Source organism: Pocillopora damicornis, chromosome 2 (genome assembly GCF_964200805.1).
Source record: "Pocillopora damicornis chromosome 2, jaPocDami1.2, whole genome shotgun sequence".
NCBI classification, from domain to species: domain Eukaryota; kingdom Metazoa; phylum Cnidaria; class Anthozoa; order Scleractinia; family Pocilloporidae; genus Pocillopora; species Pocillopora damicornis.
This window is the reverse complement of record NC_142671.1, coordinates 37,802,582-37,824,518: the sequence shown is the minus strand read 5'-3', so window position 1 is coordinate 37,824,518 and position 21,937 is coordinate 37,802,582. Positions and strand designations below refer to the sequence as shown.

General features: G+C 36.0%; 4 protein-coding genes and 1 pseudogene across 5 annotated transcripts; 3 read left to right on the top strand and 2 right to left on the bottom strand.

Moving 5' to 3' along the window:
- Positions 1–4,763: 4,763 nt before the first annotated feature.
- LOC113684046 (carbohydrate sulfotransferase 3-like) lies at positions 4,764–7,637 on the bottom strand. 2 transcript variants are annotated; one of them, XM_027201344.2, is made up of 2 exons: positions 7,500–7,637; positions 4,764–6,113 (listed from the first exon to the last, which is right to left on the bottom strand). In XM_027201344.2, the coding sequence occupies exon 2, from the start codon at positions 6,053–6,055 to the stop codon at positions 4,799–4,801; it is 1,257 nt and encodes a 418-aa protein (XP_027057145.2). In that variant the 5' UTR covers positions 6,056–6,113; positions 7,500–7,637; the 3' UTR covers positions 4,764–4,798. The 2 variants fall into 2 exon arrangements, 1 of the variants encoding a protein (XP_027057145.2); XR_016183527.1 differs by lacking the exon at positions 4,764–6,113 and adding an exon at positions 6,157–7,113 and having other exon boundaries at positions 7,500–7,631.
- Positions 7,638–8,441: 804 nt separating this feature from the next.
- On the top strand, positions 8,442–11,422 carry LOC113684040 (carbohydrate sulfotransferase 3). Its single transcript, XM_027201338.2, has 2 exons — positions 8,442–8,570; positions 8,989–11,422. Exon 2 carries the CDS (start codon positions 9,092–9,094, stop codon positions 10,307–10,309), a length of 1,218 nt encoding a protein of 405 aa, XP_027057139.2. The 5' UTR covers positions 8,442–8,570; positions 8,989–9,091; the 3' UTR covers positions 10,310–11,422.
- LOC113684122 (uncharacterized) lies at positions 9,587–14,277 on the top strand. The gene is made up of 5 exons (XM_027201459.2): positions 9,587–12,006; positions 12,463–12,549; positions 12,959–13,132; positions 13,481–13,570; positions 13,878–14,277. Exons 1-5 carry the CDS (start codon positions 11,845–11,847, stop codon positions 14,061–14,063), a joined length of 699 nt encoding a protein of 232 aa, XP_027057260.2. The 5' UTR covers positions 9,587–11,844; the 3' UTR covers positions 14,064–14,277.
- A 976-nt stretch (positions 14,278–15,253) lies between these two features.
- LOC149051172 (uncharacterized) lies at positions 15,254–16,111 on the bottom strand (annotated as a pseudogene).
- A 185-nt stretch (positions 16,112–16,296) lies between these two features.
- Positions 16,297–21,898, top strand: LOC113684068 (synaptobrevin homolog YKT6). The gene is made up of 8 exons (XM_027201372.2): positions 16,297–16,494; positions 17,315–17,397; positions 18,217–18,317; positions 18,949–19,007; positions 19,318–19,363; positions 19,920–19,985; positions 21,009–21,110; positions 21,465–21,898. Exons 1-8 carry the CDS (start codon positions 16,394–16,396, stop codon positions 21,498–21,500), a joined length of 594 nt encoding a protein of 197 aa, XP_027057173.2. The 5' UTR covers positions 16,297–16,393; the 3' UTR covers positions 21,501–21,898.
- The last annotated feature ends 39 nt before the right edge of the window (positions 21,899–21,937 follow it).

Sequence of the window (21,937 nt, the reverse complement as noted above, 5' to 3'; positions counted from 1 at the left end):
GCATCAATATACTTTGTATCAGATAAGAAGCCTTGTCAAATGAGGCTAATACTTTAACGACAATGACATGATATCAGACAAGCTTCGAGTCTAAAACAACGAAGTTTGTCAGGTTATTTAGTTGTCGTCTGTGATCACTTAACTTTAACGTTTTCCTTTGGATGTAAAATGACGCATGGAAGACAAAAGGTGTAGTTAGAAAACACTTCAGCTAACTAATATTTGAATAAGAATCCATGAAAGCATCGGAATTATTATATAAGTTTGTTTTGATGTGATATGATGTCACTCTTTGAAACAACTATGAATAGAACAGTACTTCAAGAGAGAATCACGTGACTCATTCAGCATAACCTGCTACACGAGCTAATAAAGTTAAAACAGTTAAACGGCTCCTATTAAGGAGCTTAGATACATCTACGGTAGGTAAACCTGCCAAAGTCGTTGGTAACCTCTCCATCTTTTTAAAGTAAACCTGTGGCTGTTTCCTGTAATTCCTCTTGTATTCCTTGCAAAGGAATAGAGCATTATTAAAGCCATTTGTGCTTGAAAAGTATCCAGGTGGATTTACAAAGATAAGAAAAATAATAAACTTTAGTAAAAAAAATGTACATGAAACTTACAAAAAAAACCCCATGTTTTGGCCAAACTTTCGACCTTCGTCAAGGGGAAATGATAGGATTATTTACCACACGTTCAATATATATTTTTTGAGGAAAATGCAAAATTGAGCTTACTGATTCAACGGCATTCCTTCTTAAGATGTTGTGAGATTGCTTGAAGAAGGAAGGGACAAAGTATGAAGAAAGTTCAGCAAATGCAGCCTTTGGCGGTTTTTTACAAGTGCTATTTGGAGTAACAGGTGCCTTCTAGAATCTTGGGATATCAATATTTACAAGAATCTATTCAATCTTGACGATGGTATTACTTCACGCCACGAGTGTTGATACTAAGCGCTGATGCCTAATCCATAGTGTTTACACCTAACCTCTTAGCAACGTGAATCAGCTATCGACAGCTATTGATTTACAAGGTACTTTGTCTACTTTGATACGTCTGTAATGATATATTAGGAATTAATTAGCACATGGAATTTTGCTGTAGCTTTATGCGCGGCAGCCGGGTAATTTTCAGAGAATTTCCACTGAAAACTGAAATAATTTCAAATTTCTTAAGGGTGTCAGATGTTTGAGTAGAAATGACTGGCGATTCCGAAAATATCCGAACTTGGCATACCATGAACTACTATGTTCTCGACAAAAGCACAGAAAACTAGTCCTCTTGAATCGCTTGGTATTTCTAAATAAATATTGAATGGCCTTATCAGGTTTGCATTAAGTTCTTTGGAATTTGGTGAACATTTCCGAGTACCGCGGATTTAGTCTATTAAGACTGTGCCCAGCAAATGTTATTCCAATTTAAATAAAAGTAATTTACAGAATTGCTTGGTATTGCTAAAAAATCATAGAATAATTCCATTTGGTTTGCATGCCGAGGTTTTCGGCGGGAATGCGGTCAATATTTCTGACTATGGATGAGCCAAGTGCCAAGCACACAGCGGTTTTCTTACTAAAGTTCGATATTTCATTTACTTGAACACCAACAGTGTTTGGAATCGCCTAACTTTACCAAGCAAATATCTGATACTCTCTCTCGACACTTTTTCACGTTAATTTCTATAAAAATTGCCTGGCTGCAGTACATATAGCCACGGCATTGTTATGTAACACTTATTGGCTTTTTCCCTTTTTCTTTTTCCTCTTTTTGTCGGCAAAGTTATTTCTGTTATTGAAGAATGCTGTCAAAAACACATGTAGCTCATTTAAGTTCAAAGATGCTTCGTTGAAACATTCAGATAGAGAAGTAGTAACAGCCCTAACTTACGTTACTATTTTGCCCAAATTTGAAAACTCTTGACTTACCTTTTTTATGATAAATCTTCAACTTGATCTGGTCGGATAACTGCTTTTTCCATGAAATTTTTGGGTCAAAACTTTTATGTACTATTCCAGAAACGAGTGCGAGGGTTTCATCTGATGGAAGCCCGAGGCGGCAGGCCGATTGCTTTTATTGTTTTCGAGTGTTTGGAAACCCTGAGGAAACCCAATGCACGAGTTTTTAAAATAGCTTCTCAATCGCGCCTTAGGAATAAAGGAAAATGAAAATATTCACGAATTTTTCACATGTTGTCGGCAAGTTTGTTGTTACGAAAAATTGTATCATTATGGTGAGCTGTCCTTTGGTGTCTCGAAGAGTTTTTGTGATCAGTTTCTGGCCCTCTGCCTACTTTAAGAACTGTAAAATAAATATTAACGTAAACAAGTAAACAACCGTTATGATACTTTCCTTGGAAAATGTCTCGTTACTTCTTATTAGAGGGTGTTAATAAAGGTTGTTTTTTCATGTCACGGTGTCTTTGTTTTAAGTATTCAAATATGAATTATTACTGTTCAAATTAAGAAATGAGTTTACCAGAGTTTGACGCTTTATCAAACTCAAGGGTTTGATATTATATGAAACTCATGGTTAGCGCGTCATTCCAGTGTTTCACCGGGTTTCAAACACGTGACGAAATTGGCGTGTCTTGGTTGCATGATCACCTAATAAATAATAATAAGTTTATGAACATTACGGTATATCCTCCCTGTTCCTTGCATCAATAACATAATAAGTTCACCATTGGACATTGCAAAAAACTCTCCAGTTAAAAAAAAATCAAGCGACAGGGCCTGACGAGGCATTACCTCAAATTCTGAAAACCGCTGGTCAACCCCTGGCTGGTCCGCTGCTTAATCTCTGTAAGATATTATGAGTTCCAAGAATGAGTATGTTTTTGGCCAGTGGAAGATCACAAGAATTAATCCATATTTTAAGGAGGAGGACGAGGCTGTAATGGCAAACTAGCGGCTCTTTCTTTCCATAGTTTCTCCAGTATAGTACTCGGATCTTCTCTGGCTGCTAGAATCATTCAGCACTCGTTCACGGAGAATAAATCGATATCAGTTAACGAGTTGGCATACAGAGATAGACAGCCTAACCCTACCCCACCCTTACACCACGTTTCCCCTCCCCCAACAGGCTGAGCCGCGCGATTCTCTCTGCTAATCAAGGGTGATCAAGTAATAGCTGAAAATTTAAGTTCCTCACATTTTCAGAATCTTGTTTCATACAAATGTTGGGAAGATATTGGATTAGATGAAGGGGATGACTAGCTGAAATATTATGCTGAAACATAATAACATCTGTCCTTGAAGGTGACTGGTAATATTTTGTTTCCCCTTCTCTCTCTCTCTCTCTCTCTCTCTAGGACTTAAAACTTTTTACAGTATATTTTAATTATTTATTATATAAAATAAATAGACTCCAAGTTGCCGTGCGTCTGTTCAGTAATAGATCACAGAGGACGTCAAAATGTGTTAAGAACATCAGTGACAAACTGGGCTGCGCCTCGTGTGCTATTTTTTTGTTCTTACCACATTTTGACTTCATCTGTGATCTGTTACTGAACAGTGACACACTCAGCTGCACCTCACGTGCCACTTTTTTGTTCTTACCACATTGTGACTTCATCTGTGATCTGTTACTGAACAGACGCACGGCAACTTGGAATCCATTTGTTAATTTAACGGCTTTGTGAGTAAGAGTATATTGAAGCAACAAGTCAAAGAAGAAATGGCTGCATATTGGCGGGAATACTTACAAAGGAATACCTTTTTTGATGTTATTTATATGTAGATAGGAATGTATCCAGAGAGAAAAGGTATCACATTTGATTAGGTTATTTCTTGTTACTCAACAACATTATTTTTATGATTTAAAGTAGAATACGCCTTTAACCCTTAGCACCCTAACATCAATATGCATAACCCCCATACTGTATTCTTTTATTTCTGACGAGGAGAATCTGCTCAACGATCGAGAGTTTCTTTGGTTGTTGATCATTTCCTTTATTCTCGTGGCTTTAATGTGTGATTCGGGGGGGGGTACTGTGAGGAGAAATTAGATGCTGGTCACTCTTAGGGATTAAAGGGTTACAGTGATGTCGTAGGGTAACTCTGGAGCCGGCTAAAGGCCATGAAAATCAGATGCATTATGAGCTTCAAAGTCGTATGATGCTCATCATATTGGATGCAGCTACTCCGAGGGTGACACGCGTCGAGGACGATATATTTGTGCTCAGTTAATGATCTTTTTCATCAGGATCTTGATTATTCAAACACCTGGAGTTGTTAAGCGGTGCACTCGCGGGAAGCCTCCAGAAATAATAATTGCAAGTCGTCATTTTAAAAGCGCGATATCCTTTAGGAAACCAAGCGGCATTTGGAAGGATGACGTCAAGTTTACCATGTGGGTGATCAAGGGAAGGAGTCTCTGTTATTTTTTCACGATTTAGTCCTGTTCTTATTTGTCTTATTATTTACTGTATTTACAGTGGAAATTTCCCTCTGTCAAGCCGTAGAAGGTTGTAACTTACCAACTGAATGATCTTTACTGCCCTCATTTCACATGATATTGAGGTTTTACCACTGACTCCGAGTTTCTTCATTTCTTAAGACTAATTTTCTTATTTCAAATGGTTCAGGGACAAAAATACGTCGGTTGATTGAAATTCTGAAGGAAATCAACAGCTTTATCGTGAACCTTTCTGCTGTCTAAGACCGTTGAGAATCCGAATCATTGTAAAGGTTCCCTTCAAATTTCAGTTTGTTGTTTGTACGTCACAGGAGAGTGAGAACCACACTTTAAAATACCAGCCCAGTCGATTTTAATAAACAACCAAATGTCATTTTATTTTTATTCAGGTTATTACAAGTGAGCTTCGATTAATAGAGTTTTTTTCTTCTGATTTAATCATTCTTTCGTAGCCAAGCATGTCCATTAAATTACCACAGACTTGTTCTACTGCTGTAATTAAGCTGAGTGGAGCTTTTTTCCATTTGTTCATAACAAGTGAAGCGTTTCTATAAAGTGAATAAGGATCCCTTTCATTATTTTTGTGCGGTTTTTTCTGATGTTTTTCAATCCATTTATCAACACTTACCGACCAATCAAATCCTGCAAATTTATAGAGATCCTTAGCAATTTTTGTTGTATTAACAACAAAATCTTCGTAACGTACCACTTGAAAGCGATTTTTTAGCCATGACGGGGGAGAAAACAAACCGAGTTTTATGTTTTTTTCAATGGAGTTACAAACTCCATGAATAACGTCATGGAAACTTTGATTTAACAAGCTCGATATATTTATCCATTGCACTGAATTAAGCATAGAATAAATCACAGCTCTAGGATCCCGTACTAAGTGAGTAAGTTTGATTTTATATTTCTGTTTCTGAAAAATTCCTTGGAAACTTTCAAGTGTATTTTTCGGCAAACGGGACGTCAAGATCTTGAGAACAGTATGTCTGGAAGAGTTACAAATATTGCCAAGTAGTTTCACTGAGTAAGGTAGACATTTTTTCGTTTTGTTTTTTGTAGGACACAAATGCCTACTGCTCAGTGACGTACTTCGCATCCGAAATATGCTCTTAGATAATGCAGACATAATGTCTTTAGGGATCTGAGTGAAACTGCAGTTGAAAAAGCTATTGATTAGGTTGATAGCAGTTTTGCTGTACTGAATTTTTCTCTCTTTGTCTTTGTACAAATGGAGTTCATATATGCCGCGGGATAAAGTGTGTAGCGGCTCAAACCAATACATGATATCAGGATTAGCATCAAATACTCCTCCTAAGAATGAAGATCCTCCTCTGCCTGGGCTCAATATAATGAGATTAGATCGGGGAGTCCTCTTGTGGAGTGTCCTAGCTTCAACAGATGGTTTAGTTGATTTCTTGATATCAAGCCTGGTGAATAATTTTTTTCTTTCTGTTTTTGGTTGTTGTGGTGGTTCTTTGTCAAATCCCTGCAAAATCGTTTGCCTTTTTGCCGGACCGATATTCGTATATGGATTTAAACGCGGAATCAACTTCCATGATGACAGAAGAACTAGGGTGTAAAAAACAAACAGTGACGCAAGGACGCTTAGTGTCACCAACACCAAGTTATTCTTCATGGCGAACTCAGGCGTCAACTTTGTGTTCGGTTTGTAATATTGTCAAGTGCGATGATAGCTGCGGAGAAAAACACGATACTGTAGCATGCAGTCTCTACTGATTACTATTTCAATCGGTGTTTACTTCTTTTTTTATTTCTTCAACAATTGTAGGACGTAAATAAACATAAGGTTTGGCTAACAATCAAGCTAACAATTTTAAGGTACGTACCGGAGAATCCACCGCAACTTTAAAATTTAATTTTTATTAGAATGAGTTGATATTTTATGCAGTCGACCGTTTACTATGCTGTTACAGATGACATATGTGATAGTCAACTAGTGCATTTGAAGTGGTCAGTAGTCCTCGTCGCATACATTTCTTACGATTGATTTAAAACGTAAACACTTGATAGGGTCATAAAACAATAACTGACCCGGCGAAGTCATGTGTAGTAACACATGATGTCGTCGTAGCAAAGCTAACTCTGAAAGACACGAATGATTGAAAAAACCAAAGAGCAGTTAAGAACAAAATTGTTGGATGTCCTCGTGTGCTGAAGCTTTTAAACTAATTGCACACTGAATAACTCTAACTAATAAGTCAATATATCGGCTTCAACTTTGATCAGTGGCTTTGCTCAATAAGGGTGATACTTCATGTTGATATGACCTCCGACAACAGAAAAAGAGCATAACTTTCAAAAGAACGAAAATATCGCATTGCTTCTCCCTAGGAGAAAGAAAAGAAACCTAATTTATCTAAACTCACACAGGTATTTTGTGGTCTATTGTCTCTATTGTCTAAATAATTGCATCGGTGCCATATTGTTGTCTCCTTTGCAGTGATCTCGTCACACAACGCCATTTATTCCCCGTTGGAGAGACCAAACAACAGTCTTTTAAGTTTTTCTTTGTTTTGACTTTTTTCAGTCGCTTTTTGTAACTCCATCGCTGACATTGTCCACACATTACGAACTTTGTGTTTCCGCTCCAAGTAATTACGCAGGGTCGAACCCTTCTTGCCCGCTCGGGAGGCCAATAACAACACAGGACTCGCTTAATGGCGCCCGCGGGCACTACCAGCGATTGTAAAAAAAGGTTCAACGAATACATTAGAGTGTATGAGTGGACGGATCAAGCTCAGCAAACATGCTCTTTGCCTTACATTTTTTAGATAACTACATTTCTAAGAGAGTTTCTCAACGAATGGCGATTAATTCAAGCCATGTTTAACACAATGAGTTGTATTGTTTTTCAGTCCTCAAGTTCAATTGACCTCATCTCTTAAATCAAAAGGAGAAATTATAATGTTCGGTCTTTAGGCGACTTGATAAAGTCGAATTATATTTTAGACGAACGAGAACTTTGGCGGCTGATCTGGAATTTTTCAAGGAAAAAAATAGCATAATAGATTGGACAGCGCTAAGCGCAAAAACCAAGAGCCTCTTTATATCTTGCCTACCTGTGTTATAACCACTGGAGATTGTCTTTCACTGACAGAACAAGAACCAACTGAGTTGCTCGCAAGTTATTTCGTGTCGGTTATCTAGAATAACGAAAGACAAACTTGCAATTGTTATTCAGTACGCATCTGTCAAATTCATATGGAAATGCAAACTTAGTTTGCGCAGCTGAAAGTTCTGTATGAGCTTTGAAGCCGCCGCCGAAATCAGCAGGCTTCAAAGCCTCAAAACCACAAGGTTCACAGGCTGAAGTAAACGATTTGTAGCTTTGGTGACTAGTTCGGTAACATAGCTCCATGTTAATGTTCGAAAGTTTTTCTTATTCGGTGAGTGAAGAATTTTAGGTATCTAAACAGCTTTTAAGCTTTAATAAACAGCCATCCTTTGATAAGCGCAAAGTAAATAAGCAACTCTATGCACACCTAGTTACTTTCTTAGAAGAAGGGTACAAATGATACAAATAAAACCTGTTCAGTTTTTCTGTAACTGTTGTTAACATCTCTGAATTAAACCTTAAGATATGTTGCCATTGGTGCATAGATAAGAAAACATCTTTTTTTTTGTGAAGTCTTCTATAACCGTTTCAATCTCTGTCTCAGTACTTAAGAGCTTTTTCCATTTTTGTCTTTCCACCGAATAGTCCCAGGTCATGTACATAAGAATTTACCTAAAGATCCAGTCTAATTCAGTCACCGGATGATCACATTGACCAGTGACGACACTAAATACTTTTACATTTACATTATATAGGGCAGTTTTATTAAAAAACTTGTATTAGTACGAGTGAAAGTGTTATGGTAGCACTTTGGTTTAGATTATTTATTATGCGATTGGCTTTGTGGAACATTGACAGCACATTGCAGTCGTTTAAAACAACGTTCTCTAGCAACGTGATTCACAGCTTTCTTTTACTTTTTTTGTCATTTTTATAAAATTGTGCAATTTTATACGTAGTATCTTTACTCTTTTGGGGAACAACATCAACTCATTGAAGTCATTGAAAAAAACCATATCAACGTGACTCACACTTTTGCCAAATCCATTGTTGCAAAGATATACAGGGATTGAAGGTCAGTGAACAATCAAGTTTTCTGTGGAAGGATTACTAAAATGTTTTGATTTACTGCCACAAACTGTCGATGATCTGTGCATTGACAATGAAGGATTATCTTTCGGACTGACACCGACTAACTGACGCCTGACAGTCATTGAAAATTCTCGCCATCATATGCGGTCTTAAACTCTAAGGAGTGAAGCCGGAGATTTGAATCTATTTCAATTTTTTTGTTGTTAAAATAAGAGTATTTACTGGTTTCTAGACTGATACCACGCAGTCAGATTTGTAACGTGCGTGCGTTTACCATTTTAATACATATGTCAATATTTCACTCACTAATGCCGGCGAATACTCGTCCTAGAGACTTCAGGCGGTTTCTTTTAAACGAATTCGAAGTCTATATCAAAAAAAATTTCTCTTGCTTTTTTTAGGTTCACAAACAACGAACTGAACGAAATGTAATACAAGCAGAAAGATCTCAATTTATTATACCCGGTCGCTTTGATTCCTGGCCTGTCAAGAGTTGATTTCATCATGAGAAATCACTGGTTCTATTTCAGATGCTGTATCTTTATTTCAATGTGTTTGCTGATTTTATACATCCTGTTTAACAGTAATGTGTGGGAGGCAACCGTGGATTTGATTTCTGAAGAAAGTGGCAAAAGCCTGAAGAAACTTCGTCCGCATTATCATTTTGAAACAAAATCGCTACCTGATCACAAACGAAAATCACATCAAGAACTTAGGTTTCACTCCAAACCAATACGGAGCGAGGAAAACAGTGAATTAAATCGAGAACTCGGAATTTGTCCCAGGAGGAAAAATGTTGTTATTTTAAGTCAAGGGAGGGGGGGGTCTTCGTTCCTTGGAGGAATTTTCAACTGTCATCCTCAAGTCATGTACTGGTTCGAACCTCTATTTCATGTCGGCAATGTTTTGAATGTGAACGTGTTTATGGAAAAGGAGCCAATTTCATACAAAGATACTTGTTTTCATTTAGTCGACAGTATTTTGAGTTGTGACTTTAGTAATATCACCAATGCAGTTTTATCAGACATTTCTACCAGTTCTTTCCGTCGTCACAGCCAAGCCCTCACTAGTGATAAATTATGCCCCGGTAAAAAAACCTCTGGAAAGTGTGCACCATTGACAAACTCTTTGCTTGGTCAGGTTTGTAATTCTTATAAGTATTCTGTTATCAAGATTTTGAGTGGACGATTACCAAACAACTCGCTAAAGAGCTTTCAGGAACATTTCGTCCAACAGAACAAATACGATGTGAAATTCATCTGCTTGGTTCGCGATCCTAGAGCTGTGGTGTTTTCTTGGGTAAAGTTGAATTGGATACAGGGCCACTCAAATGCGGAATTTCGTTCAAATGTCCACAGGATTTGTGATTCAGTAAAAAAAAATGTGCTGATTGGCTTGTTGTCTCCCACGCCCTGGCTTAGAAACCGCTTCAAAGTAATACGCTTCGAAGATCTTGCAATCGATACCTCAAATGTTGCACGAGAAATATACAAATTCGTTGGACTTGATTGGTCAGTGAGCGTGGATAAATGGATAAATGATCACAGGAGAAGGAAGGGTGAAAAGAACCCGTATTCACTGTTCAAGAATGCTTCAACTGCTATTAGCAAATGGAAGAGAGAAGCTCCTGAAGAGCTCATCAAAGGTGTTGAGGACGTTTGTGGTGGCTTAATGAATATTATGGGTTACAAAAAATGGTGTAAAGCTGATCGTGACAGATAAATTATTACAAGTTATTTTCAACCAAGCAATGTTGTCGTGTGACTTTTCAACGCAATGTTATTGGCGAGCAATATTTCCAAATCACTTTCCGTTCAGCTGGATTGCAAAGTAAGAACTGAAAATAGATTATTTTTAATCTGTGACACAGATGTTACAGTTTGTTTTTTTCATATGTGGTTTTAAAGCAAGTTCCTGTCTATGATTTCTATCACATGAGCGACATCTGCCGGCTTTGGTTAAAAAAAGAAAATTCTTAGAAATCATAACTAGAGCGCCGGTTTCAGTTGAACCTGAAACTCTCTGTAAGAATTGGAAGTCAAAACATCTGTAGCAGTATGAGTGTTGCAGAAAGTTAAATTATTGATGTAGAGTACTATTTATTGGGAGGGTGTGTGCTGGTGTGAGTTGATGTAACACTTCCATATCTTTGATTGTGAGCCGTCCATTTGTTTACAAAAATAATGTAAAAATGAAGAGACATATTGATATTAGTGATGTTGATCGATAGTTAGTCGTTATCGACTAAATGCTTTAGTTAGAAAAGCAATGTCTGTTAGTCGTTATGGATTCTCTTGATATGGCGAGAGAATTTTTTATCACTCAAGTCGTGAATTGTGACATTTTTAAGGATGTGAAGAGAGTTGGAAAACGAATCACAACTCACAACCCCCACCCCACCCCTGCATAGCGAGGAATAACTCAACAGTAACCTTGATCGATTCGTATTTTTCGTTTTAAAAATAACTCTAATAGTCTGGAGATGACGTGAACACGTCTTTAACGACTTTGATACGGAATTGTGGACAGATCAGACAACAACCGATGGTTTCTGGCAAAAGGAAGTAAAAGATATTTTCAAACGTGACTTTGTATTCCTAGAATTACATGTATTTCAAAGATTCAAACATATCAAGTGTCTTGATAAACCTCAGTAAGGAGATTACTTAAGGCCTCGGTCATTCCGGGAAAATTCCCAGCGTTATTGTTTTTATAGTTAGTAAACTAATTCATTATTTGATTGATAATTAAATGAAGCATTACCCTGGACTTCATTTTTTTTTTGCTAGTAGACTAAATCATTTGATCGACAATTAAATGAAGCATTACCTTGGACTTTATTGTTTTTATAGTTAGTAAACTACTCATTTGATCGACAATTAAATGAAGCATTACCTTGGACTCGTATTGAAACCGAAAGGAACTTGAAATGTAATATCCATTACTGCTTTAGTTAGAAACGCAATGTCTGATCTCGACTTATATTTAATTCAAATACGTCCGCGAGATGTCCGGAAACCGAAGGAATTTCAACTGAGTCGTCATTACTTTTTTAAAAGGAACAGTGAAGCACTCGTCGAAAATGAAATTTCCGTTACAGAACTCGAGTTGTCTTTTCATTAGTTATTTCGGGGAAAGATATAATGAAATGTGAAGTACTCACGTGATTTCAACGGGTTTTTTCCCTTTCTTATCAAATTGTTTTATATATAGTTGAGGCACGTTAAGCTTTTGCAAACTGAATCTTACAACGCAACATGAACTACATTAAGGAAGAATTGACCTTTGAATGTTCGGAAGTTCTTTCAACTTCCATGGATGAGGAGAAGAAACTCGTTTTATCTGAAGACGAAATTAAGAAATTACGACTTGCGATGGAAAAACTGGATGAATTTCAGCAGAAATGCCAAGAGGCTCTGGTAAGAGATAACATTGAATAGTCGTGAAATTCAGCTTATTACATTTGCATTAGACTGTGAGTACGGTTCATGTTTTGAATTAAAATATTTAAAGTTGTATTTTGTCATAGCAGTAGGGCAGAATGAGTTTGTGGTTTTTTCGATGGGATTAGTTTTTGTATGCCTTGAGAAAATTTCACATGCAATTTGATAAACATGATCCTTTCAAAATTGGCTCTTACGAACGGCTGACGTTGGAAGCATTCTATATTAGCTTTAGAAACCCTTTACGGATGCCAAGATACATTGATAAAACTGACCAAATTATCTTCTCTAAAAATAGTCAACTTTCAGTTGGTTTATTTTTAAGAAACTGACACATGTGATGTTTTCGCTGTGGAGTTCACCTTTTATCGGACAGTTACTGTTTTAATTACAATCAATAATAAATTGGTTCAACATTTTGTTTTCTTTCAGGAGCAAACACTAGAGCAACATAGACTTGACTCTGGTAAGGTTGAAATGATTCAATTGGATGAACTTGCCCAAGTCTTATTCGAAAGGGTAGGTGCAGGTATCATTTGATTAAAGTTTTTTACGTCGTGTTTTTCGCCATACATGACGCTCCAACCGTCAAACGTGACGGAACTGATTTCGGACGGGAGATTCCCTTACGTGACCTAACTAGCATGCGTCATTCATTTCCCTATATCGGTTTCGGTTTCGCTTGTTGAAGGGAAAGTTTGAAAGATGTATAAACGAACGACTTGGTAGAAAAAAACTTAAAACTTGTTGTAAGGAATATAATTAACAGTTTTACTCCTATAGAGATGGCCCGTCAGATTAAGTATCCAAAACAAAAGAGAGCGGCTGTCGATTTTCACCCACGCCTGTTAAACTTGAACCCCTCTATAAACAAATCATCTGCGCTTGTAATTAATGAGTCTTTTCAAACTATTTATCTTTTCTACAGGCACAATTAGACAAGACTGATGTGCAAAAAATGGAGGAAGACCTTAACTTGTTCCAGATGTTTAAGGCAGCCATTAAACTGGTGACTGGTAGTGTGCTGGATGAAAATGTGCAGCTACTGAGCAATGACTTGGAACATTGGCTTAATGCCATCACACCAGTCATGATTAGAGTGGTAAGAAAATTTCCTTTATTATTTTTCCAGCAAATGTTGTGCCCTTATTTGCTTCATTCTGTTTTGATAGATTACTAATCAGTGTGATGTAATATTATCAACTGAGTTGCTAACATAAATTGGCCACCATAAAGAGTTTCGAGCGTCAGCCCTTCGTCATTCGCTCTACGATGGCCAATTTAAATTATCAACTCAGCTGATAATACTCAATTACCCTGTTATACTCTCCCACCGACGCTTCTTTAGAAACTTACCCCCTTAAGCAATCAGTGTGATTTACTCCTTTTCTCATTTGATTAATCTTGTCTTACCTATATCCATACTTTTTCCAATTTTTTTTTCTAAAAGCTTCGGAGTAATGGCATTTCACCTCCAAAACCGCCACCGTCTGAAGACTTACAGGAGAGACTGAATGAACAAATCAAAGATTCTTTAAGGGTAAGTTTTTGCTCTGTGATAGAAATATAATATATTTCCTTGCAATGCTAGGGTGAACACAATACTACTCCAGCGTAAGGCAGCATAAATATTCTTTGATAAGTTTAAATTTAAGAAGTTCGGTGTTTAGGAAGTTATTAAGTTATGAATGCGTTCAGCCAAAGTTCCAGTCACCTAACATATATTTTATTATATTAAGATGTTCTAATCTCTTTATTCTACACACACCTAAGGGAGCTCACCAAACATTCAATGTGCAACGCATTTAAAACCACTTAACCTGAAAGTTTCCTGTCGCTCATTGTAGGTATTTGTCTGTGCAAACGACGAAGAAAACGTGGAACACCCTCTGACAAACGCAGAAGAAACAGATAGTTGTAAAATCAACCCAAGAACTGTTCGTGACGTCAGAAATTACATCACTGTAAGGGATCTGGGTGATCTGTTGTTCCTTTTTAAAGGAGATTTTGGTCATGTGACCAGACACAGTTGATAGCCTGTTAGGAGAGACAAAAAAAGAGACTTAATGTTGAATTATGATATGTGTACAGAGAGCGCGCGTAGATCTCAATATATTGTTATTGTTGTTTTAAGAGACATTGTAATATATAATTAAGTCCTGCATTTTTGAATTTGTATCACTAATATGATGTTACATAAAATTTGAATCATTGAATAAGCAATAAAAAAAATTATTTTAATTTAAACTCATGTCCTGTAAGTGTTACCAGGAACTTGTCTCTGTTTTCTCGGCCATTTAGTTGCAATAATTTTTATGAACTTGTAGTAAACTTCTCAAGCTGATCTACTTTACTACATACGAATGACTGTTGTCAGTCTTTTGGCCCGACCATATTTATCGCAAGGGCAATGTAACTGAAGCAAGCTGACAGTGCCCATTCTTTTATGTAGAGTGGAAGCTAAGATGTCAACGGTCATACGACTGTAAGAAGTGCGAATGGAATTTCTTCGAGGCTTTCCATAAGAAATTGAAACAGTGTAAGCTTCAAGAGCCTTGTCTAGGTGCGTGATTAGTTTGTCACCCTTGAAGAACTCTGGCCTTCATGGTCACGCAATCATAACCTTCGTCAAACCAAGGAATGTGCGGTGTTATCCGAACTATTTTATCATCACTAAAAATACGTCAATGAAAACATTACCAAAACATCGAGGTATTGAAGTTTAAAATAGAAACTATTCCTCTATACGATACAGACAGATATCAAATTTTTAAAAACGAAAAGTTTGTTAAAGAAAAATGAATTTTATTTATCTCAAAAAGACCGCTTGTTGTCAAATGAAAATGGGACTGTTACTTGTTGAGATCTGAAGTCGGTATCAGTAAAAAAGACCCTCAAGCTTCGTGGTCGTCTTCATTCAAACTGATTGTACTCTTGTCACTCGTCATACCGACCTGCCCATTACAAGTTCCAGACAAATTTAATCTTGACCTTAAATACTCTACCAATGTAATTATAATAATAATAATAATAATAATAATAATAATAACAACAACAATAATAATATTTTTTAAAAAGTAGTAACCTAATAATAATAATAATTTTTTTTAATATAAACTTGATTAATTTAAAATATGTTAAGGTCTCATTTCACATAGTTATTTCATTCTAATGATTACATTCTATCGACTACAATCTGTTATTTCCTAATCCTATCCTTAACTACTTCCAAGTTCAACCTAGCTCAAGGGAAATATCATGGAAAATCTTATTTGAAGATGAAAAAACATCCATCTTATATATTAAAAAATCTAAAAATATTCTAAAAAAAAAAACAAAAAAACAAAAACAAAAACTATTCTCTAAATCCTGCTTGTTCTTTTTCGATCTCAAAGTCACAATGTTCAATGTTCAGAGGAACACGCTTAGTGGTGCGTGAACCTCTTAGGCAAAGTAAGGCGGAGCTTAGTAGAGCGAAGGACACTTTTGAACGTATCCATGAAGTCGTTGTGCTGTACTCCTCTCCTTTCTTAATAGATATGAGTTCCGCTAATCTACTGTGGAAACGCTTGCATTCGTCCGCCATGCCTCCGGTGGTAGTGAATTAGTGAAGAGTAAAGGTGTAAAAGTCCCTCGTTCAACTTCCAAAACCCTGTTCGCGTATAGCCTCTTCTTCTCATCTTCATGTTTGCGATAAATCTGCTGAATGGTGAGATCTTTGTAAGACTCTGCGTTTGGGTGAAAAACCCTTACGTCGAAAAAGGCAGAGCATTGCCCATCCCAAAACCCACGAGCGTGAATATCCAATCAGGCATCCGGTGTTGGGTTCGTACCCCTCGTCAGCACTTCTCCCGTTATCTCCTGGAGAACGGGTTCCACTTGCGCATCGTGGCAAACAGTGTTTAGCAAATCGGCCTCAAGATCACACAGCTTGTTATGCCTCTGGATGATGAATCCTCCTCGTCTGCACACCATGGCATGATCCACCGTATAATAATAATAATAATTGTAATAATAATTATAATAATAACAGTAATAACAACTTTATTTAAAGAGGGTAACACACAACAGTAATTGAAGTGATGAATTAGTGGCCCTGGATTTTCCCATAAGACTGAGAACATTTGTGACTCATTCGTTTCCATGTGTTTGAAAACGTGTCACTGCAGAGGAAATAGCTTCCTTACAATCTGTGAAGCTGTTGTGAAAAGGGGAACCGAGCAGCGAGTAATTGTCTAGAGTGGTGACGTCACTTCCAAACCTCTCAAACGGCGAGGTTACACAGTAGTTCCTTCGTGAACGAGAAAAATCGGAGAAATTAGCAATAGACTGAGTTTGCCTGTCACTAGAGGAGGATTCCAGGATGAAATTATACGCATTAAGTGTTGTTCGTAAAGATATTAAGTCAAAAACATTAGTTTCAGCATACGATCTTCAATCCTTTGGATATTTTCAGCGTTCAAGGTAGGTTTTATTTTCATAAGTTATCCTCTGAAGGCTGTATTCGAAAGAATTTCCAATTTCATATGTGTGCATCAGAAGTTACACCAATAAAACCTAGACTTTTCTCCTTGCGTCTTTCTGTTTAATCATTATTCTTTCGTAGTTATTTGTTTTATTTTTTTCGTAATCTATCAAACTATTTTTAAATCAGACGAGCCTGACTCAGTACAAGTAGCTAATTTGCTTTGATCAGGCAAGGTAGAACCGTGAAAACATGCTTGTAGTGGTTTACATGAAATTTTATATGGATCAGTGACCAGGAAATCATTTTTGAAACGTGTGAACTGATCTCTTTTCAATTAACAAATCTGGGAAGTATAGAGTTCCTTGGTCTGACGATTTGTATTTTTTAGCATCATGATCAAAAAATGAGCGATTTCTTGAGACTAATAACTGTAGTTAAACACATTGTAATCATTTTTAGGCAGAATGACTTAATTTTTTAAAATAGTACACTGGTATTGTGACTGTCCTACTCTTGGTACATGGAGCCTCCTCTCCCCTCTTGGGAGAAAGGAACATTGACTGATTCTTGAATCAATACTAAACTTTCTGTTACCCTTAAAGTTAATATGTCACAGTTCAAATTTGCCTACACCTCCTTTACCAAATATACCTAAGATGGACTAGTATATCTTACAATTTTTTAGATTTAAAGTATTATGCTGGATAATTATACTCAGTTTTTTTTCAAGAGTCCCTTGAGTGTCAGCTCAGTAAAGGTTGTGCTGGAAAATTAAGGTGAATTCAAAGTACACACACTATGCACTTGATTTTTCAGTGTGAAAGAATTTATGCAGTTTACTGGCCAAATACTTGTGGAAAGAACAAGAACTAACGAGAGAGCCTCGGTGAAAGAAAATGGTAGGTTAAGATTAATCAGAGAGGATAATCCTAACCTTTGTTAAATCATAAGCATTTGGGGTTTGGGTGATGAAGAATTTGTTTAATAGGAGATGAACTTTATTTGTTTGTCTTGTGATGGAGTCACTTTGGATGTTGATCAGTATCTAAAGTGACTCCATTGTGAGACAAATGAGTAAAGTTCATCTCCTATCTTACACCACAATGAACAATAACCACATATTTCATAATATAATTTGTTTAATAATGATTATTTTGAGCACAGAACAGTAAATCTCCTGACCATGTGAACCACTAAGCTTTGTCTAATACATTTTATGTAGCATAGTGGTGTGGAGGAGGGCAGAAAAACACATAGATCACATCAGTTTCTGTCATGGGTCTTGACTCACACCTTTTTCATCTAGGCTAATAGCTCAGTATATCTTTGATACAAATTTCTTGAAAGGCTAGCAAATTTGTTGGCACAGTCCTAGGTTTGTAATGATTTTTATTAACAATTAAATGAGCATTGTTTTCCCTCCGACATACATTTTGGATTCTTAATACAATGAATTTAATGATAAAAAAGAAGATTGTTTTCCCTCTGACTTAAATTTTGGATCCTTAATACAATGAAATTAATGATACATTCTTTTATTTAGACAGATTAATAATAATAATAGTAATAATAATAATAATAATAATATAACCCTTATATATCCTGTATCAAAGGGACTCTAGACTAAAACATTTCAAACTTTTTACTGCCCCTACACAGGTTGTCCAACACAGGCCTTTTATGGATATTTTTTGTTTATGTACCTTTTGTTTTTGCAGAGTACATTTGTCACGTCTTTGTGAGATCAGATTCTCTTGGAGGAGTTATTATTTCTGACAATGAATATCCACAAAGAGTTGTTTTTACCTTGTTAAATAAAGTAAGTGTTCCATTGTCAGTAGGGAGAGACATGTTTGGAGTTATGTTTGTATTACATTGATAGTGTGTATATATGTGTAGCCAGCACAAAGCTTGGCTTAGTGATAACCTCTGAACATTTTCAGCACTCTTTCTCTCTATAGGTTAACTCTTTCAGACATTCTCTTTTTACTCAGCTTCCCTATTCTATGATTTTAAAAAATATATAAATGATTTTAAAAATGCACTCTGTTTGAAAGGAAGCACAATGGAGGAGGTTTTTTGCATTCCTGTTTTTTTCGGTAGCGACTCTTAGTAATTTACCCTAGAAGTGTTAAGTTACTGGAAATCCACTGGAAATTTGCTATTTTATGAATACAGTGGAACCTTCATCCAGGGGACTCTCTAAGGACTTAAAAAATTGTTCCTCTTAAGATGTTAACATATAAATAAAATTTGTTCTTTTTTAAATGTGCAGCCATAGTAGAAGTCCTTAGAGCTAATGACCTTCTGGTCACTTTCATCAGACTCCAGATTTGTTCTTAATTCTTAGTTTGTAGTCTGCAATGTAATGTGTTTAGTTACATGTACAACTGATAATAATGTTGTATGTTTTAACATTTTATTCCATTTTCTAATGCAAAATTTAAAAGGTTTTAGAAGACTTTTCTCAGAAAATATCCCCATCAGTTTGGAAAACAGCTGAACCAAAGTAAGTTCTTGTTAAATATGTTTGATTTTCAGGCATTGTAGTGAGTGTATGCTGCATTGAATGAAACATTCAGTGCTGTATTTTAACAATAAATCTTCTTGTAATGCTTATGGCTTTGATCAGTGATATGGTGTGGAAGGATGGTTCCATAATACTTCCTTGTGAAATGGAAGTCAGTTAATGTTTGTCATAGGTCAACATAATTAATAATATTTAGTTTTTCTTACAAGGGACTGAACACAATTAGACCCAAAGGAAAGTTTCATCCTGTATGATGTTTCTGATATGTTTAACTCTTGTCAATTTCTAGTACAATAGTCTGGCCAGAATGTGAGAAATATCTGCAAGATTATCAGGTACACAGGTCTTGATTTTATAATGGTTACATGTAGATCATATTGTAAGGTGTGAGTCTTTTGTCAGTTTACTTTCTTTGCTGGAAATCATTCCCAATGTCAAGAAAGGAATCCTTTTCTTTCAGAAGAAGTTTCTACACTATGGCTTTGGGGATTGAAAACAAGAAAAAAAACAAAACAAAAAAAAAACTCGGGAACTAAATAATCTAAATTCTTGAGGAGTCTTGGCTTTCTTCACAAGTTCATCTTAAGTATGATATTTATTAATTGTTGATTGCAAACAAACCAAAGAAAAAGGAAAGTATATAAACTTGTTTGTAGATATGTTGATTCACTTGATTTATGCATTAAAAACTTTTTAATTTCCAGAAGTAATCAATCTGTAACTTTTCATTGTGATTCCAATATTTTATCCTGCTAACAAGTAATGAGAACAGACATGGTAATCAGCTAGCAGGGGTTATCTTGATGTAACACCAAATTCTCTAGCCTGATTTGCTTACTTGAAATACGATGAAGTGGTATTAGACAAAATCTTTTTTAATTATTGCTACAGAATCCAAGAGAAGCTGATGCTATGACTAAAGTACAGGCAGAACTGGATGAAACAAAGATAGTTTTAGTAAGTGCTCCACACAAATTTGTTTTCACTACTGGCAATTTGCTGAAAGGACTGCTCCAACTTTGGGGCCATTTTAGTATTGGTAGTAAGGAGATAGCAAGGGTTTACTTACGAAGCATAGTGATACAACCTCTGGGTAGAAAATGAGGGAGTGACTTACAAATACATGGAAATTTGGAATGTTTTGCTTTTATGTAAGGACTAGAATTGTGGTTTAAAAACTTAGTAGGTCAAAGAAAATTTTCAATACAGTATATGTGGTTGTAAGATTGTTACTATCAACAGACAACCAGTGCAGATTTCAAGTGATCCTTATCTGCCTGCTGCCTTATGACTAGATCATGGCTTCTTTTAAGCTGTTCTCAGCCCTCTGTTGTTACATTTTTCCTTCAATTGTGTAAAAGTATAGTTCATCCAGTTGTGAGTAGTCTTAACAAGGACTATTGTTAGTATCAGTGAGTGAGTCGAATTCAACTAAGGATTTATTAGTCAATCGTTTCAAGTTTATTTCATCAAAACAGATTGGTCAGTTTTGTCACAATATTATTGTCTTTAAGATTAATTAAAATTGGTTTATTTAATGTAAGATTGGTCAGATCCTATCATTCAAAGTTCATTCGAAAGGGTGCAGTCATTCTGTATTTGTCAAGAATAAGTTGCTTATGCTAAATGACTACTCACCTTGGCCCAGTAGTTTAAAGGGTGGATAATGCTATCCAGATGATAAGTGTTAACAAAAGTACTGCACTATCTAATGGATAGCAATATCCATTCTGGAACAACCAGAGCCTGAATGATAAGACTACATAATCAAATGTTATCATAGAGTTAAAGCCATACACTATGAGACACTCTTATTACATTATTAATTATTACATTAGATTCTGCAACATTTTCAAATCAACATAACATCTGTTGGACTTTAATTGCCCTTCCTTGTTGAGGTGTAGGTAAATTTTGCCTAAATCAACTCATGAAATTTCATCACTATCCCCTTAATATTTGCCATCCATTTATTTACAGCACAACACAATTGAAGCTGTGCTAGAGAGAGGAGAGAAACTTGATGATCTTGTAGAAAAATCTGAAGGACTAACCATGCAGTCAAAAGCCTTCTACAAAACAGTGAGTCATTTCACAAAACTACTAGTGCCTTACCAAACAGTTTTAAACAACAGCCGCAATTTAAGTTACTTCATTGCTGTCCCACATGATTGGACTAGAAACTATTCTTCAAAACAATTTGAGGGTAATTAGTTGCAAACAACTAAGCTTTATAGCAGTATCCTGGAGAGACCACAGACAAAAGTTTGTTTATGTTGGTAATAGGATTAGGATAATAAGTTTCCGTCTATTAAGTTATTGCTTAAGTACAAACCAAAAAGTCCCAGAATATCCCTTTATATTATATGTTAAACAGTCTTACCAACATACCACTTCTATCCAACGTAGGGAATTTTTTTATCTCTGTTCAAACAGGCAAAGAAGACAAATTCATGTTGCAGTATACAATGAATAACAACAAGGAATTGTCACAGAGGATTATTATTTTTGTACATAGATAGTGTTCTAGGACTTCTGGGACTGAACAGAAATTGTTTCAAGGGAGAAATGTGTAGCTATTAATTGAAAACCTTCACTAGAGTTTAGGTCATCAGAAACTCAGCAAAGCATTGACCATGTGATTACCTCACTCCTCCTTCCCCCTCACCTCCACCCTCTTGACAAACAGTAAGGCAATTATCATTTAAAGAAAAACAATACAGACTTGAAAGAAATGTGTATATTTCAGCCGTGCTATATGCAATACCACAACTTATTTTGTAAATCTCAGTGTTTCCAAAAGTAATAATGGGATAATGGAAGGATAAATAAAGTTCAAATTGTTATGTACAACTAAAGTATGAGCACAACCATGTCCAAGTTAGTTGATCGTACCTCACTCTGTACTC